Raw genomic sequence first — 13540 nt, 5'->3', positions numbered from 1 at the left:
TATGGTAAGTTATAAATCATCTATAAATTTTATAACAATCTTATAATTTAAATAATTAATATCTTCTTTCATCTTTTCTGTTTCGATATTTTATTCGACCTTATTCAAGTTCAATTATTTTTATTCAAAATAGGATTCATAATCACTTAATGAACTTCAAAAACAAAATAGACTGCCTCAGGCTCAAACTCAGCGGGCTTTTTTTTATATGTATTACTATATAATGTCGTACAATAAACATTTATAAAGATAGAGAAAGTGATATGAAAATATTTTTATCATATAAATTTTAGAACACCTTTCGTATCCAAAACGTCACCCTCCCCTTGAGCTCGTGAAATCGCAGATACATAGTTGAAGACAATAAAAGGCTTACTTCAAATGAAATACATATATTTTTGAATACAATATTATTGAAGATGTTTAGTATAATTTTGGAAAAATGGAAGATACAAAAAACCATTTACAATAAGTTAAAAATATTTCTTTTAATCGAACTCTAGCTGTCTGAAAGAACCCTCGACTCCAAACATTTCCTCAGCAGTCTTCGGTTTTCCCGGTCTCTTACTCTCATCTGAACCGAACGACTCTTCTTCTGCGAGCCAATCCTTATATTCAAGGAGTTTCTTTTTCCATGCCGCTGTTTTTAAAAAACGAAAAATTGTTAGAATCTTTCATTATATCTAGGTAGCATTCACGGACTAGTAAAAAAAGAAGGACTCGTGATATTAGCAAGTGAAGCACCTTTATGCTAGTGTGTGTGCGGTTACGGTGTATACCAGATACACAAGTTTTTCTGACTTAAATAATCATATATCCACAAATACTTTTATAGTATTGTTTTTACACTTTTTCACAACGCACGACGGCATTTTTAAAATATTATTAATATACGCAAACCGATATGTCACAGACGATGGCAAATCTCATAATGGCGGCCGATCGGCTTGTATTACTGTAAGTGAATGCGTGGGGCTATGTATTTACACGTTTACCGGCTTGTTTTGTTGCCTCACTATATGTAAGGTGATGCGGAGTTCTTCTTATTTTACTGGTCCGTGGGTAGCATTATATAATTTATTCTTGTACTTATATTATAACTAGCTGATGGCCTCGACTTTATCCGCGTAGATAAAGGGTTTTTAAAAATAAAAGGCATATACGCGTAACAAACAAACTTACATTCCCATTTATAATATTAGTAGGGATATCAAATATGTAATATTCACAAGTAATATACACATAAACAGTATGTAAAGGATAGGTACAGTTTTGCTAGATATCAAAAAACAGGTTTATTATATTTTATAGGTTAATCTCGTCATTTGAAAAGGGGAATCCTATCTGAATTTCGGTCAAAAGATGAGTACTGTCCTACATAATCCTGTAAGGCTTTTGAGGCTACACTTATACAATTTATACAGTACTTTTTAGTGGAGTTCGACAAACTTTATGGAGAAAAGTCGTCATTTCAGCCAAAAAAAAGTAAACAGAGCCGTGCGAATGGAAATTGGAAGCTGGCTCTCGGCAACATGTCAAAACAGAAATGATAATGCCGTCATTTGCAAAAATCATAGCATCATTGGGTAGCGTCATGACTTTTTACCATCCTGTATAAATAGTAGGTTATTTCAGTTATTAGACAGGTACAGAAGAAAACAATATAACCAACATACCAGTGGGAGGCTCCTTTGCACAGGAAGCCGGCTAGATTATGGGTACCACAACGGCGCCTTTTTCTGCCGTGAAGCAGTAATATGTAAACATTACTGTGTTTCGGTCTGAAGGGCGCCGTAGGTAGTAAAATTAATGGGCAAATGACACTTAACATCTTATGTCTCAAGGTGACGAGCGCAATTGGAGTGCCGCTCAGAATTTTTGAGTTTTTCAAGAATCCTGAACGGCACTGCATTGTAATGGGTAGGGTGTATCAATCACCATCAGCTGAATCTCCTGCTCGTCTCGTCCCTTATTTTCATAAATAATAAAAAAAACATGAAATATTACCCGTGATTTCTGGAATAGTTCCTCCATTGCCGCCGTACTCGACTGGTAATATTTCTTTTGGAATTGTTTTATAAAGTTCGTCGAAATTTTTGTTGTGAACGTATAGCTGTAAATGATACTCAATATTAATATTTCCTTATAATATCGAGTGTTTTGTTTGGGATTTTTAGTCCATTCTTCATTAACAGTGATGTATAATAATTCAAATATTTTATTGAAGTTATACTTCTTTACGCGCGTTTTGAAAAAATTATGAAAATGAAATTTTGAGATGCGCGCGCATCATTATAACACAAAAGTAACAGGGTGAAGTTGGTTCCAAAAAAATTCTGAGGTTTGCGACATTCGGTTAACTTTTTGGTTTCTTCGTCCATTATTAGGACAGGCAAAGGGTTCAAGCACATACAGCCGTATTCGTTATTTAATAGTTAAATGTCAAAGCTATATTTGCAAGATTTATAATATTGTTCTTTCTGCAAACGTAGAATAGCAGGAGGAATAAATAATTTTAAGGATTTTTGCTTTTATTACGTCAAACAAGTATAACTTCTTGCGTGCGTACACCCTTTTTTTTGCAATAAAACTTGATAATCATTCTGTTTATATTTTAAGAAATCATGTTCGATCTAAAAGATCTAATTTTAATTCATGTTTAGTTTATTTTTCTGACTGGAATATTCTTACCCTGCTTTTAGTCTTTTCATTAAGGAAAACTTTCATAGCGTTGAAAATCTTCTCAAATCCGCCGCCGACATTAACATAGTGCCCACCTTTAAAGCGCAGTGGGGACGCATCCTGAATAAAAAATAAAATTAAAATAACAATTACAACGGTGAACGGATCAGCCTAGCTATCCAACGCTGAAATGCTGCCAGTATTCTTGATATGCTTCCTTGTAATGATAGTTTTAATTTTATGTAATCATAGTATTGTGAATATATTCATAAGATTTTTTTTATTTGTTACAATTATAATTACAATTTATTCCAATCTACGAGTTCTACAGCTCTCGCTTTTTGGAATCTATTGTAATGGGCGGGGCGTATCAATGTCCATCAATTGAACGTCCTGCAAGTCTCGTCCCTCGTTTTCATAAAAAAAATGTTGGCGAGTGAAACACATAAAATAAATACATCACGGCTCGGAAACAAACATTCATTTTATATACGAACGTTTGTATCTACTGGGATCATTAGGACTGCTTTAATACCTGAGAGAAAACAGCCATTTTCTTCATTAGACTCGGTGTTACTTGTAAAAAGAATGACATACTCAATCCTTCCCAATCCATAATGGTACGTATACCAGACACAACTGTATTGTCATCCTCCACGAGCAATATCTGAAATTAATAATTTGTATAATAAAAATTGTACACAGTATTGGCAAGTACTACTCAGCCTTTAAAATAATTATATGCAGGAAATTTAAAAAGAGAACGCATTTTGTGTCATTAAAGGTTTTATGCAATACAAACAACGTAGAGAAATTGAGAACATAACGCAGTGGATCGCTAAAGTTATGACCTCAGTTATCTAAGATATTCAAATATATATACAATACGTGCCAACATGTCCCGGGATAGCGTCGACGAGAACCGGAACGAACTTGTGTCTGAAATCGAGACTATGCTTTGCAAAGTCTCGGAATGGGGCCGACATAATTTAGTCCAATTCAACCCCAAGAAGACACAAGTTTGTGCGTTCACCACTAAAAAGTCTCCCTTTGTCGTATCCCCTCGATTCGAGATCACTCCTCTAACTGTCACAGCCTGTATTGGCATACTTGGCGTCGATATATCGAGCGACGTTCAGTTCCGTGGTCACCTGGAAGAGAAGGCCAATCTGGCCTTTAAAAAGCTTGGTGTACTCAGTAAGGCGAGACAGTACTTCACTAAAAGCCATCGCCTGCAACTTTATAAGGCGCAAATTCGGCCTCACATGGAGTACTGTTCTCACCTCTGGGCGGGTGCTCCCCAGTACCAGCTTCTTCCATTTGACCGCATACAACGAAGAGCGGCTCGAATCATCGACGGTCAAGTCATCTCCGATCGGCTTGATTCTCTAGCATTGCGTAGAGATGTGGGTTCTCTCTGCATCTTCTACCGCATTTATCACGGGGAGTGCTCAGAGGAGCTGTTCGGGTTGATTCCAGCGGCCGAATACCACCATCGGACATTATGTGCAAAGTACCATCCGCATCACGTAGACGTCTGGCATTCCACAACCGCGCGTTTTGTTCGAAATTTCTTGCCTCGCACAGCCATTTTGTGGAATCAACTACCGGCAGCGGTCTTCCCGAACAGATACGACTTAGGGACCTTCAAGAAAAAAGCATACTCCCACCTTAAAGGCCGGCAACGCATTTCTTGACACACCTGTTGTTGCGGATGTCCGTGGGCGGTTGCCTCACCTCTCCCCATCCCGTGAGCCGCTTGCCCGTTTGCCCCCTCTCATATAAAAAAAAAATAGATTTAAAAACCTTATCAAACTGAGGGACAATTTGAGGAAAAATATCAGGAATATATATATATATATATGTATATGTATATATATATATATATATATATAATACTAAAAATATGTAACTACTACGGGGAAAACTAAAAAAATATAACTCATTTACAATTGTTGAATTATACATTTTTGAGTGCTGTATGTTTTATCGAAAAAAATTTAGCGAATTCAGTAAACATGAAAACACTTCTCTTTTCTCATCCAGGGAACCAAACTACAAGTACCTTGCTGTAGAACTCCATTACTTCAGAGAAACTGTTTGTGTATGTGCATAAAAATCTATAATCACATCCCAAAAATAATAAGACAGGTATCGTCAAATAGGAATTTCTCATCTAAATTGAAAATATACCTTAGTTAAAACTGCTTATATTCATTAGACGAATATTTTCAACTAAAAACTTGACTATATACTATATAATACTGCTACTAATCTTTTGTTATATTTATATTATTGTAACTAATGATTTAGAAATGTATTTTATAAAATTTGCACGTCATAAATGTGGCAAACATGTACTTAATAATATTTATGTGACATCAATATAACATGTTTATGCAAATAAAAACTTTGACTTTGACTTTGAAAAATTAAGGGAATATGTTGTGCCTAAAATATTTAACAGTATAGAATGGTTAGGAGATTATTATATTATTATTTTATTATTAGATTAAAAAGACTGTAAAAGAGTACTTAAGAAAAAATTAAAAGAGTCACACTTCTTTAACGTCTCCACGTAAGTCTTAATATTTAAAGTAGTATAGTTTAGTTATATGTATACAGGTAAGATTTTACTATGTTTTCTATATTATTTTTTGAATATAATTTTATGAATTAATAACTAAGTAATATAATATCATATGTGTATTAGTAATAGTGTATATAAGGAATAAATTAGGTATAATAAGAAGAGAGAGCGTCAACTCGCCAACAAACATTGCAACAGTTTTGCGAGATATAAAATTTAAGTACCAACTGTGCATACATTTATGATTAAGTAAATTGGGAAAAAAAGATACAGAAAAAAAAACTCTTATTGTCTACGACACAAGCCATCATCATCATCTTGGACACAGGACAACATCCAACCGAAGTATCTACACAGTACAGGAGATTCGTTTAAGTTACTGGGGTTGTTTAGAACCATCATCATCAGGCATGTCTCTCGAGATAGTTTTTAGAGGTAAAAAGGCATGAAAGGCATTTATTTTCTCAAAATTGATTCCTTTAGAATTCTTTTTGATGTCATGTCTAATGGTAATTCTTTGGGTAATGTGTGTGTTCCTAAGCTAAATAGTTTACAAATACGTTTCACTCACGATTATTTTAAACTCAATAGATTATGGGGCATAATTAATAATAGCACTAATACTATTTTATAATTAAAGATGTAAAATAGATATGCTGCAAACATTTCACAAGTGGTAGGCTACTTTGGAGAAACTCTTTTAAGTACTACAGCGGCTCTCTCTGCCTACAAACGATACCTTCAAAAAAAGCGCGTACACCTTCCTTAAAGACCGGCAACGCTCCTGTGATTCCTCTGGTGTTGCAAGAGATTGTGGGCGGCGGTGATCACTTAACAACAGGTGACCCGTACGCTCGTTTGTCCTCCTATTCCATAAAAAAAAACAGCAGCGCTCATTATTGTTTGTCCTTATTTGAAGGATGCCGCAGCTAGAGAAATGACTGTGGTAGACGAGAGCGTACTCATACTTTACTTGGACTTTACTCACGTAAAACTCAGCAGAGTTCAATCTATGCACAAGCTTTGATTTGGTCATTTGAGTCATTTGATTGCTGAGATTATGTTGAGCTAAGACAACCCAATAGAAAGGCCAAGCGAGCTATTCATTACACACAGTACATTGTCGATTATTGTTGTTATTATTGTTAAACAAACTTTAACAAAATAATGTATACTAAATTGTAACAATATCCAAAACTTATCTGATTTTTAATTTATTGAAATAATTGGAAATCGATGAATGATTTAAGTATGCGAATTACGGTCTTGATATGTGGTATGAGAAACGGAACGCATTTTTACATGTGTGATAGCTGTGGGTGACAGCAGACAGTGTATTTATACGGGAATTTTAAAACTTCTAACAACAGCTGTTGTGATGACGCAAGTAGTGTTGATCTCCTTTTTGTTCGGCTTATAGTCTGTGTTTTTCCTAAGTCTCAACTAGCTAGGTCAGTCTGAGCAAAGTCTAAGTTCGCTTTATAGATCTCAGCCTTCACATCTTATGTCTCATTATGACGAGCGCCTCTCAGAATATCAGGCTCAGGAGAATTGTCTTGAAGTCTTGCTCGACTTGCTGTCGGCGCTAGATAAAACAGTCAGCGATTGTTGTCTGTTTGACAGCTGAATGTTTTGTTACTGAGGATTACCTCAAATCTAATCACAGGAACAAACTAGATATTGATATCTACAAAAAGATAATACGAAAGGACATGAGCTGTATGCACGATAGAATAACAATTAAGATTGATTTAATCTCAGTTCAGTACATATTAAATTCTTTAATATGTACTGAACTGTATGTATAACTGGAGAACTGTATAATTTAATTCAATTTAAAATTATGAAATTGAGAGAAAGCGGCTTGAGATAAACTTTGAACAAAATTACATTTATTATTAGAATCAAGCAGGTTGGTTTTGTTTGATTATTTTTTCGGACTAATACATTATCTTTCTATAAAGTGCGGCATGCCCATAATTTTCACCTAATTGCTAATTTACGGTATCCAGACTTAACGTTACGATATCAAATCAAAATCAAATATGTATATTTCTCCCAATATCTAGTATTGTAATAGTATGTAGTTACAATAGTACAGCAATACTTGTCATATTATTGATTCTTTCTTGCAAGAATAATATGTTTTACTAATTAAATTTAATGTATTAAATGCCTTGTTATAGAGTTATAAATTCGGACCTTGACAGCAGGAGAACTTCCTAACGTAGCAGTCCTAAAACGAGGTTTTTTACAAACTTCATATCGCCGGTATCGTCTTTTTTTGATCTCTATTACTTTGTATTTTTTTTAATTTATACTTTTGTGTTGTCTTAAAATTGCTTTAAGTATAAACAGTTGTCTAACGATAAGTATATGTGCATTTCGATATAGCTGATATCTTGGGAATAACCTCGGTTTTAAAAAGCATATTAATTTTAAGAATGAGTCTGCGCAAGTTGTAGTTGTAGAATGTGCGATTTAGCAGCTGCACCCAAACTTTAAGATGTAATAAGCGTAAGAGTCGTGTACTTTGAAGTATCTTCATTATATTCTTAACTTATTTAAATATAATGAACATTTCGTGATTGTCCGATTCTTACCAGCTTGGCATATACGTTCTAAGTATGTTTTTACTAACATTTCTTTCAAAAGCTTTATTAATAATCGACCATTATACCACGACTGTTATTATTGTTTATCGTATCATAGTAGATACAAATTAAATTTGTAACCAAAATTTATGAACGAACGAGTGGGACGCGAACCCTCTCGGGTTCCGGCTTCATCTACAGGATCTACTTTACATTTTATTACATGATCTTAGCGTACCTGATAAAAAAAGGAGTACGATCGGCATCGTACTCCACTTTTTCAAAATGGCGTCCATTAAATACGTAACAATCGAGATACAAATTCGCTAATCAAAAAAATTGTGAAATATAGTAACACAAATGAAACAAACAAACGCGTTTTAAAAAAGTTGATAACAACATTTTACTTTTTTTTATGTCCCTTTTTTGTCATCAAGGCAAGCCACAAGATACAAATAGTACAGTCAAAGAGATATTATTTTTCTTACAAGTTTATATCTTTTAATGGCACCACTCACGCAGTTGTATCTGGCCATTCGTTAAAACATGCGGAGTCCATCGAGAGCCAATTAAAATGTTTCCTCCTTTTGGAGTATTCATTTTCCAAATACCAGTAATTCTTTTTAAATAAGTGTGTTACAAGAAGCCAAAACAGAAACTTTTAGTTTGGCCGACGTTTAACTGAATTTTTAGTTAGTTTTATCTTAGTTCCCTCTTCGCATTATTATAATAAGCGTGTGTTTTATAAGAACTTTTGGATTATAACTGTCAAAATATTTTATATTCCTAAAATAAAACGGCATGGGGACATATTATGTTTTGTTGATTTTACTTAGCCGAAGTTGTTATTAACAGTATTCGTTTTTGGACAAGACTTACAGCAAGTTTGGTATCGTAGGATGATCTCATGGAACATAATGAATTATTGATACGAGTAGTCACTCACCCTCTGCATTGCGTTTGACACTCCGATAAAATCGGTTATTTTATAATTCTCAGCGTCGATAAGACCAGGTCTGTATATAACAACTCGCTCACCATCAGGAGAAGATAATTTGGGAAGTATTACAATAGCACTGAAATATTGAAACAAACGTAAAGGAGATAAAAGATTGATTATATTTTATAGAGTAAAATAAGACAAGGATTTACTAAGGTATCGTCGAAATCAAGCTTATATTAAGATCAACCAACCCATTTAAATAAAACACTTTTCAAAGGATTAAAACGCGTGTAATTGTCACTGTTCTTTTACGTAAAGGTTACATTTTAATTATTATTTTTTTCAACCGCATTCCCCCTGAAACTGTGCTCTACGTCGTCGAGTTATCTAAAATAACAATCAATGTAAAAACACAGTGACACGCGTTTTAATTCTTTTAAAAGTGTATTTTTATTATAATAAGGGGCGAGGCGAGCCGGACGTTCAGCTGATGGTAATTGATACGCCTTGCCCATAAAAATCTAGTGCCGCTCAGGATTCTTGAAAAACCTAAAAATTCCGACCGGCACCACACTTCCGCTCATCACCTTGAGACATAAGATGCTAAGTCTCATTTGCCCAGTAATTTCACTAATGTTTACACATTACTGCGTCACGGTAGAAATAGGCGCCGTTGCCCCCCACTGTTTATTTATTAATTTATTTATTCAAGGTCCACCAACATAGAATACACATGTCAATTCATAAGATTGTAACATTAGTCCAAAAATCGTGTTCCTGCATTTACAGGTTAACACATAATGCACATAAACATACAAACAATTTAGTTCTTAATTATATAAAAGTAAATTGAAGTCCTATAACAAAACAATAACCTATGTCAAAACAATATAAAAAGATAGATTAATTCCACAAATCATTACAAGCTACAATACAGTCACTTCAATATAATCACTAAAATACAATATACAATATATTTTGTCAATGTGTTTTTTATTATAAATAAGGTCATTACATTTTACTAATCAGAGTGTCAGGGTCCTCTTAAATTGTGCTACTGTATCTCCAAAAACATCTATAGGTCGCTTGTTTGAAATTATAGTGTTGACGATATGTTATGTTTTTAAAGTGATAACCCTCACTTCTAGGATTAATACACAAATAAAATTTGAAAAACTTTATGAACTTTATTTTTCGAGTTTTATTTGTGTATTAATCCTAGAAGTGATGGTTATCACTTTAAAAATATAACATATTGTTTAGATTTACAAGAGCGACATCTCAAGTCAATTTCCTAATACGCAAATATTGGGGTTGAGCAGGTTATCAACTGTAAAATAGATCCTGTAGATGAAGCCACAACCTGAGAGTTGAACAAAGCAAACAGAATTTTATAACGAGGCGGTACTCGAACGGTTAGCTCAGTTGGTTAGAGCCGGCACGGAACGCCGGAGGTCGTGGGTTCGAATCCCGCATCGTTCATAAAATATTGTCTTTCAAATTTTATTTGTGTATTATAGTGTTGTATTGACGCAACAGCCTATTCAGTGGGGAGTTATATCCGAGATTAGAGTTTGCTCGATCAGGTACAAACGGTTTATATTTTGCCAGTTGAGCTGCTCTAGTTGGCATGAATAATCTTGCTCAATGTTTTATTTAATTGTGTAAAATTTTCGTTTACCAAAGAATATCCTAAAAACCATTTCATTATGTACATTACCCAGATTCCAAAATCTGGTTGAACGCATCCTCAGTTATTTTAAGCGAGAAAAATTCCGGAGCGAGAGTTCGCATTGAATAGTACAAGTCCAACTTTTCCTTAGTCCTCTCAAGGCTGTGTTTACACGCACGCAAAAATGCTAGGAGCCATTGATCATCTGTAAAAATTACACGCAAATTGTAAAAATATACACCTTTATGTGTTTTGTAAAAACAACATTTGTACTTATATCGTTCAAGTTAATAATTATATAGTTTTAAGCGCCTTAGCAAATCAATAAAAACTATAAGCAGGACATCTTCACGATAAATAGGCGACACAAGTGTAAAGAGGCGGTGCGGTGGTGGTGAGGGCACCTTCCAGGATTCCAGAGAATCAATGTTACCAAAAGGCCTCTTGATATTGTTACGTGAAATATCGTTCGGTTCTAGAATAGCCGACACATTGACGGCAGCAAAGACCTGCCGAATTACATAGTTGAAAGGAAAGACGACTTTACAGTCCGATGATGCGTTACCAATTTTCATGTGTGCGTTTCACTAATATTAAAAAAGTGGTTGGTTGCAAGTTACCTACCACTTTTTTTAACCAAACACTAAAAATCAGTTACAATAACAATAGATTGGCTCTCCTCTTCAACCGTGTTGTATCTTCGTGAGATATTCTATTCTAGTATATTCTTCTCTCTTGCATCCTTTATTTGTCTATAGGCAGTAACAATAGTAAGTCTAATAAAGTTATTTTAGGAGCATTATATGAACACTATGAAAATACATATAATAAAATTTATAAATATATTATTTTTAAACATTAACATCATGTAGCAGAGTTACTGATCACAGGATTATCCAGCCACCACGAGAAGCGTTTGCAAACATGACGCGTGAACCAGCCATCACCTCTCTATCCATATTTTAGGTAAGGAAACGACCCGCCACACGACGCTGCCACAAACAATGACATTTAAGCGAGCATAACGAAGTCTGCTACAAGAATTCATCTCAACCAACTTACAAACAACAATGTGTTATTAACCTGTTCTTGCTCTTAGATGTGACTGCTTGGATAGCCACTCCTTAATATGCTGCAAATCACTTTCTATTCGTTTTGGGTCTTCATTCAATTCTACTCTAGCTTTCTCAGCTAGCTCTGGTATCAACGGCCTGATGTGCATGTTTTAAAAAAAAAATATACGAGTAATTTGTAATGTCAACGAAATAACTACCACACAGCACTTATCACACTTGTATTGAACAGAAAAGTCAATAATATCAGTGATACTCCTACCTGATATGATGTAATCAACGCAGAGCGCTGCTATCTTAGATAAATGTATAATTTAATAAATATCGAGAGATATAATGCACCTATCTCATGAACGTACGTGGCTTAACGTTTCTATTTTTTGCACATATTACAAAAATCCGTTGTACTTTCGCGGGGCGGTAAAAAGGGAAGTCACCGGGCCAAGGGCGTCGTAAGCGCCTCTTAAACCGTAAAGCCCTTAGTTGCCAGTAAGGGCTTTCGGTTCGATTCCCACAATCCCCCACTTCCACCGTATACGACAGCATTCCTTGAAGAGTTTTTCTCCGAATAGGATACCAGATCTGCCAGATTCGGGTAATCCCTTCTTGAGCTTTTTTCTTGAGCTCGTCATATTCTGAGGAGGGCACAGTACTGCTTATCGCTGAGCACTGACGAGGCTAGAACAACGCGGCACCGTGCTCCACAGTTAATGTGGATTTTTGCAACATTTTTGGAATCCATTTCAACTTAAGCGCCGGCCACCACCACCCTGTGACTCCGCAGATGTCCTTGTTTCCTTAATCAGACTCAGGTCTCTCGACTGATCGACACAGCGTATTTAACATACCCATGTGCAAAACCGACTTTAGCTACAAAACTGGGTAAATTTTTTGCTACCACTTTTGGGTATTTGCCTTCTTATATTCATTTTCATCAAGGAGGATATCTGCTGTCACCGAGGCACCAATTTTGATATTGTAACGTGTCGTTTTTTGTATAAGAGGGGCAAACGGGTAAGAAGCTCACGGTATTGGGAGTGGCGAGGCAACCGTTTTTTGAAGGTGCATAAGTTGTAACAGCAGCCAGTAAATCCACATCTCTACGCAACGCCAAAGATTTAAGCCAGAGGGGAGAACAGTACTCCATCCGAGGCCGAATTTGCGCCTTATATAGTTGCAGGCTGAAGTACTGTCTCGCTTTACTTTAGACACAAGACTTTAGTACACCAAGCTTTTTAGAGGCCAGTTTGGCCTTCCTAGTGACCAAAACTGAATGTCGCTCGATTTATCGACCGTAAGTATGCACAGATACACCTTTTTTTTATAGTCCTGAGAACACCAAGATACACAACGAAGCGAAGTCTGGACGCAGCTCAAAGTTCCGTTCCCAAAATACTGAATCTCCGACTATTCGAGCAGCTCTGTGGGGCATGCGGCTAAATAGTTCGCTCTGATAAAAGGGTGCACCAAACTAGAATTGAGAACAATTATACGCCAAGTCACCTCCATCTTATACAGCACTAGAGTGTCAGCTGGCTTGAAGTAATTCTGTGTATGTATGTATATGTTTCGTTCTATTGATGAATTTTAAATACTGGGGGTATTTAAAATCCAAACCTTTGCATTAAATTTGACCGCGGAATTAGCAATCGCTTGACTCAATATTACGATGCTAGGTGAAGGATGGACGAATGCGGTTTTTAGCGGTTAACACTCAAACTTGAGTCTTCTGGGGCTTACATTGAACACGGTAAATTTTACTGCATTTAGCGACCATTCATTCAGAGAGGACTCGATAGAATAAACAAGTTTCTCCATATCATAGATATGTAGAAGAAACAGTTTATGAGATGTCACACATCCTTAGGGAACGCCAGCGTTCATGGGCTTCAGGTTTGAACAATATCTGCCGACAGTTACATGTATGCTGTACCCAGTCATGAAGCTACTGGTCTACATAAATTAATTTAATAGCTTCCTTTCACG

At 35.5% G+C, this 13540-nt stretch overlaps 1 protein-coding gene across 1 annotated transcript; it reads right to left on the bottom strand.

The window, feature by feature from the left end:
• Window positions 1-376: 376 nt before the first annotated feature.
• On the bottom strand, window positions 377-11736 carry LOC126972690 (alpha-tocopherol transfer protein-like). The gene is made up of 7 exons (XM_050819585.1): window positions 11565-11736; window positions 10530-10686; window positions 8813-8942; window positions 3218-3349; window positions 2692-2802; window positions 2008-2113; window positions 377-640 (listed from the first exon to the last, which is right to left on the bottom strand). Exons 1-7 carry the CDS (start codon window positions 11701-11703, stop codon window positions 489-491), a joined length of 927 nt encoding a protein of 308 aa, XP_050675542.1. The 5' UTR covers window positions 11704-11736; the 3' UTR covers window positions 377-488.
• Window positions 11737-13540: the final 1804 nt, after the last annotated feature.

The sequence above is a fragment of the Leptidea sinapis genome, chromosome 27, assembly GCF_905404315.1.
Source record: "Leptidea sinapis chromosome 27, ilLepSina1.1, whole genome shotgun sequence".
In the NCBI taxonomy this organism is placed as follows: domain Eukaryota; kingdom Metazoa; phylum Arthropoda; class Insecta; order Lepidoptera; family Pieridae; genus Leptidea; species Leptidea sinapis.
This window is presented reverse-complemented; position numbering and strand designations above follow the sequence as displayed.

Bases quoted from the DNA above. Each gene is read 5' to 3' on its own strand.
- LOC126972690 (XM_050819585.1), bottom strand. From the start codon at position 11,703: ATGCACATCAGGCCGTTGATACCAGAGCTAGCTGAGAAAGCTAGAGTA. The intron at 2,114-2,691 runs GTAAGAATATTC...TATCATTTACAG, and splicing joins ATGAAAAGACTAAAAGCAGG to CTATACGTTCACAACAAAAA. The intron at 641-2,007 runs GTAATATTTCAT...TTTTAAAAACAG, and splicing joins AACTATTCCAGAAATCACGG to CGGCATGGAAAAAGAAACTC.